The sequence below is a fragment of the Capsicum annuum genome, chromosome 4 (genome assembly GCF_002878395.1).
Source record: "Capsicum annuum cultivar UCD-10X-F1 chromosome 4, UCD10Xv1.1, whole genome shotgun sequence".
In the NCBI taxonomy this organism is placed as follows: Eukaryota; Viridiplantae; Streptophyta; class Magnoliopsida; order Solanales; family Solanaceae; genus Capsicum; species Capsicum annuum.
This window is the reverse complement of record NC_061114.1, coordinates 26,483,666-26,489,461: the sequence shown is the minus strand read 5'-3', so window position 1 is coordinate 26,489,461 and position 5,796 is coordinate 26,483,666. Positions and strand designations below refer to the sequence as shown.

Sequence of the window (5,796 nt, the reverse complement as noted above, 5' to 3'; positions counted from 1 at the left end):
TTGTTTGCAAGACATGCCATTATTTTTCAGAGGAGAATGTCAAAATTTACCTTGCTCGTTAATTAATTACGTATTTATCACGTAATTAAGGGGTTAATAATATTGTGTTATGTATCGTTTGATAATATAAATAAAGCAATTGCAATTGCTTCTGCTTTGAGTATGTTGCAAATTGCCACCAAATGTTTCTACTTACGTAAATTGGCCACCAAATGTTTATACTTATGCAAACATGTTTAATGTAATGTATCCCACGTTGGTGTGTGTTTGTCTTTAATTTGTTCTTTTATCTTTTTTTTCAAGTTACTATGTTGGTGTGTGTTTGTCTTTAATTTGTTCTTTTATCTTTTTTTTCAAGTTACTATGTATTAATGTATGGACATACTTTGTGTATATGATAGAAGGGAGCCTTCAAGTAACTAGTATAGTTTTTGTTATGTGATTAGGAGGTCACAAGTTTAAGCCTTGAAAACAGCCGAGCTGCCATAAAGTATAAGTCTAAAAGCTTTTGTTATATGTTCATATCTTCTATTAGTTGTATCATAAAATCAATTGCCCGAACGTCTAAACGTATCCATAGGCCTTGGTTGGTCATCGGAGATTTTAATTAATCCCCTCTCTCTCTCGCCCCCTCTCTCATCGAGTAGTATTAATTCCTTCCTTTTCAAAATGGCCATATAGCTATAGTTTATGATAAGGTTTGATCCATCGAGCTTTATATCACGCACTTTTTTATCATAGTAATGTGAAGATATCAATTTCTCGATACAACCATTATTTTTAGTTGTATGATCATAAACTCCTTATTAGTGGAGTTTATTAGTTGGTTTTGAGTGCATACATCAAAAAAGATCACAGATTATTATAACCCTCAGTACCTATTCTGAGGGACCGAATATATATCTTTTAGGATGGATAACTTGACGGACAATGCCGGCAAGATGATAAGCCAATGCTTTAGGCCTCAAAATTTTAAAATGATAGAGGCACTACCTCCCGTCAAGAGAAGAGTCGTGGCACTACCTCCCGTCAGGAGAAAAGTCATATCACTGAACATTTAATTATATACAACCTCGTGAACATTACAACTAATCAATTGAGAATTGCAACCATCGTAAATTTGTTCTAGTATCACCTCAATAAAGCAAAAGGAGAAAAGTACAAGAAGTTAAGAGTTTTGAAGAAGAGCAACAAGTCCAACTAAAAAGTAAATATCATACTTTATATAATCACAAATTCAAAGCCCATTACAAGACTGGATTTCAAATTAATTCTTGCTGATGCTAAGATAAACTCTCACCAGATATGTATATTAGTATATATGTAAACAGTCATACATCAATGGCTATGTAGAAATAAAGCTATTATTAGGCTGATGCACTACCAATGTGTTTGGCAATGGTCTGCTGCAGCTCATCTTTTTTAGCTCCTACAACCTTATCGACGATATTCCCCTCCTTGAGGAACATGAAAGTTGGCATTGCCTCCACAGCCCAATCAGTAGCGACCGACTGTAACAAGGACATAAAACATTAATACTTGTAATCAATCATCTGGATTCGAAATTGTAATTCCTAAGTTATTGGCTACATAGGAATTTAAACTTCAGTTTAAGGAGCCAAAGCTTCCACAAATATACTGTGTTAGGTTCAGATGTTACATTTACCTTCAGTTCATCCACATCCACCTTCAGGAAGATAACATTGGGTAGTTTCTTGGCCAATTCTGCCAAGAATGGGGCAATAAACCGACAGGGACCACACCAAGATGCAGTGAAGTCCACGACTATCTGCGACAAGTCGACAACATTAATTAATTTGAACAACTTGAAGTGAGACAGAAGGAAATAGCTACTGGCTAGTAAAGCACTCTATGTACTTTCAACATTCAGCTTTTAATTTGAGCCATAATGAGAAATTTTCTTTTCTCACAATATATCACCCAGCTTCACGATGTAGTTAAACTCATTGCTAGACATAATATAACCAATGAAAGTTGTGTTTGATTTTAGCATTTAGCTGATCTCAGATGCTATCTTTTCATTAGCATAGTAGGGGAAAATACTCCTAACACAGAAACAATAAGAACATGAGTGGTAGCCCCTGCAGCATCAAGGCAGACGGCTCACCACCTGATGTGGTATAGCCACTAACAGTGATGAATCCACTGTTTACTCACTTGGTCATCTCCTTACATAAAGAAATGTGGAAAACAATAGAAACAGACATATTTGATCTTCAGTTGACGAATGCAACACTGCAACACCTACTGAAAAGGTCAATTCAGACCTATAACAAGAGCATGGCTTCTCTTTTCTTTTAATGTCACAATGCCCGGAGACAAAGCTCGGGACAAAGATGGGGTTCATACATACGAATCCTACTATCAACAAAAGCATATTTAAGTGGAACGGGGTAGAGCTGTAGAGGGGTGGCCCCAACATCCACCGAGTTTCAACCCATGTGCTTTAGGCCTACAGGGATTTTCTCAGTTTTAAAACAAGGGGGGGGTGGGGTCGGAAAATAGCTTCCAACAAGAATAGATGCACCAACTTAATACCTCACTAATTGTGTTATTGCCCCTCGCGCGAATTTTTTTATTTTTGTTCAAAGATTAGAGCACATAGTGTTTGGACGAAAAGAAAAGAAGATGCAACTTCAAACTGTTAATTTACTTTACTATTACTTGATATGGTTGAAAGGAATGTTTAAAGATATAACTTTTCCTTTTTGTTTTCTCTCAAATGGTTCAAGAAAGGAGTCATGAAGTGATATCAAAACTTCTCTTTTACTTCCTCATAAAAAAGAAAATACTCATACTCCCCATTTCTTTTTACTTTTCCTCTCCCAATCTTCCATCATAACCACGGCTAAACATCCGATTCATATGACTCACGATGAGTCTTATTTTAATCTGTTTATTTAAATTTTTAATAAACCCACCACCCAAGTCCCTTTGGAGAAGTTAACAGTGGCCATTTCCCAACTTAGTTCCCCTGGTTACTCGAACTATCAACCTCTTGGTTGGAAGTGGAGTGCACTTGTCACTGGAGCAACTTCGCTTGTCAATTAACTGTGAGTAGTTTCCCATAAAACTATAGCAACAATTACATATTCAGATTTTAATTACCCCCACCTTGTGAAGTAGAGAAATTGTTTCTGATAAACAAAATTAGAATGTATAAATTAACTTGCCTGTGCACGCATGCCAATAAAGCGAAACAGAAAACAACTCCCCACAGAAATGCAATTTAGCAAACTCTAATATGCTGAAGTTGATTGGGAAGCATAAACTACTTTGCTCGTAGCTTATTGAGGTATACCAACCAATTAGATTCAAAATTATCTGTCCTTTCAGACTAACATTCTATTAAAAGTGAGAAGGATCCTTTCTAAACTCACTGCTATAGAGCATAGGATTGTAAATACAGATGATGAAAAACAATCCTGGAAATTTCAGGTTGAAATACTATTCAAGCATATAGATCATGAATACGTAAATATATCATCATGTTCACGCAAGTACTGTCTGCTCCATTCTCGAAAAAACAATGGTGACAGGAAGAAGAGGGAAGTTATTACAATTTCAATCCTCATAGAGGAAACAGTGAAATCCAAGAAGTGAATAACTAAACTTGTCAGCCCATATGATCCAACATCAAAGCACATTTATGTGAAATAATTCTGAGAAAAACTATGTTTGGATTAGATTAAGTGCATGTTTGGATTAGATTAAGTGCATAAACATTCCATTAGTTCTATATAAATAACTAACTAATGCAATAAGGGAAAGCAACAACGAACATCTCAGAAACTTCTCAATCTCTTTCTCTATCGTCTCTCTCCCCCACCCCACCCCCTCTTCCCCTCTCCCTCTCCCTCTCCCTCTCCCTCTCCCTCTCGCTCTCTCCCTTTTTTTCTTCTTCTTTCCTCTGTTCTTTCTCCTTATATTTTGTAAAAGGGCAGCCCGGTGCACTAAAGCTCCCGCTATACGGGTGCCCGAGGAAGGACTGAACCACAAGGTTCTATCCTATGCAGCCTTACCCTACATTTATGCCAAAGATAGTTTCACCGGCTTGAACTTGTGACTTCCAGGTCAATGACAACAGCTTTACAGTTACACCAAGGCTCCCCTTCTTCCCTTACCTCTTGCATTGTTGTAAAATCATCAAGTTTGTATTCTTGTTACTGAGTTGAGATAGTCAATAACTTTTCCATTTGATTCTTGTTCATTTGAATACATTACAAACAAGAAAAAAAAAGAAGCCAATTTTTTAACCAAACATTTTGGTACATTTTCCATATCTTTCATTTAAGACCACGCGATTCAAAAATATTCTTTTACTTTTTTAAACTTTGTATCAAGCTATTTAAAAAAGAATGTCTCTTATTTTTCTTTAATACTAATTTTCCACCTGACATATTTAATATCACAAAATCAAAATATATTTTGGAACATTCCACATATCTTTAGTTTAAGATCATCATACGAATAATTCTTTAATTTCTTAAACTCCATATAAAATTAAAACAGGACAAACAAATTAACAAGACAAACCATATCAAATACAACAAATAGAACACCAAATTGTACGATTAACAGAAAGCTAAATGAACCATTAATTAAACAAAATGATAAAAAAACAAAAACATTACTAAAAACTCAGAATTAAACAGGAAAAATCAGAATCGCAAAAAGATTTAACACCATAATTCAATCAAAATTGAAAATATAAATTATGCAGAAAATAAATACCCATTTTTTGGTTTCCTCTGCCATTTCTCTGTCTTTTTTTTTTTTTTTTTTCTCTAAGGTTTTTACGAGTTTGTTTTCTCCAAAATTTGTTAAACTGAATTCAAAATTTTCTTTACTTTCTTACACTCCGTGTTAGATCAAATCAAAATCATATCAAATCCAACAAATAGCATAATAAATTGAACAATTAACAGAATGCTAAAGAAGCCAATAATTAAACATAATGAAAACAAAAATCTAACTAAAACCCCAGAATTAAACAAGCAAATCATAATTAAGAAAAGATTTAACACCATAAATTTAATCAAAATTGAAAAAAAAAAAAAAAAAGTAGGCAGATTATAAGTACCAATTTTTTGGTTTCAGTTCCTTTCTGAAGTTGTTCATTCCATGCATCAACGGTGTGACAACCTATGACTTGTCCCTCTTCTGCCATTTCTCTCTGTGTTTATTTTTGTTTTCTTAAGAATTTTGTTTTCTCCTAAATTCGTTAAACAGAAAGTTTGTGTTTCTGCATATAAGCGGTTCTGCATCGTTATATATAGGAAGAGTAAAGAATATACTCGAAAATGTATTGAAAAATAATTGATTTCTTATTTATTCTTTTGTGATTGATAAGTGATTAAAAATTATTATTTTAAAAATGTGTCAATATATGATTTTAGATAAATAATCGGAAAAACTACTTAAATAATCAAATATCTTTATCATAATTACTAGGTCTCTTTCTACTTTAAATTAATTATATATATTCCGCTTCTTACCGATTGCGTGATAGAAAATTAAATGCATAAAATGTGACAAGACACTTGCAAGTGTGAAATTTTTCTTGTATTAAAGTATTTTGCACGTTAACTTAGGCTGCAAGTTAATCAAATTATTTAATAAGTTGTTCCTGTAATAGAGTATTTGTGAGGTTCAGCCTCGTAAATACATTGAAAGTTTTTCCCATACTCCATTATTTTAAGGGAAATGTTTTTCCTCTTTTTGATTTGTTTTTTTAAATCTTTTTGCAGAGTGATTTATTGGTTATAAAGAAAC

General features: G+C 33.7%; 1 protein-coding gene across 1 annotated transcript; it reads right to left on the bottom strand.

The window, feature by feature from the left end:
• Nucleotides 1–1,201: 1,201 nt before the first annotated feature.
• On the bottom strand, nucleotides 1,202–5,557 carry LOC107852354 (thioredoxin H-type). Its single transcript, XM_016697417.2, has 3 exons — nucleotides 5,105–5,557; nucleotides 1,667–1,789; nucleotides 1,202–1,511 (listed from the first exon to the last, which is right to left on the bottom strand). Exons 1-3 carry the CDS (start codon nucleotides 5,189–5,191, stop codon nucleotides 1,368–1,370), a joined length of 354 nt encoding a protein of 117 aa, XP_016552903.1. The 5' UTR covers nucleotides 5,192–5,557; the 3' UTR covers nucleotides 1,202–1,367.
• Between the last annotated feature and the right edge of the window lie 239 nt (nucleotides 5,558–5,796).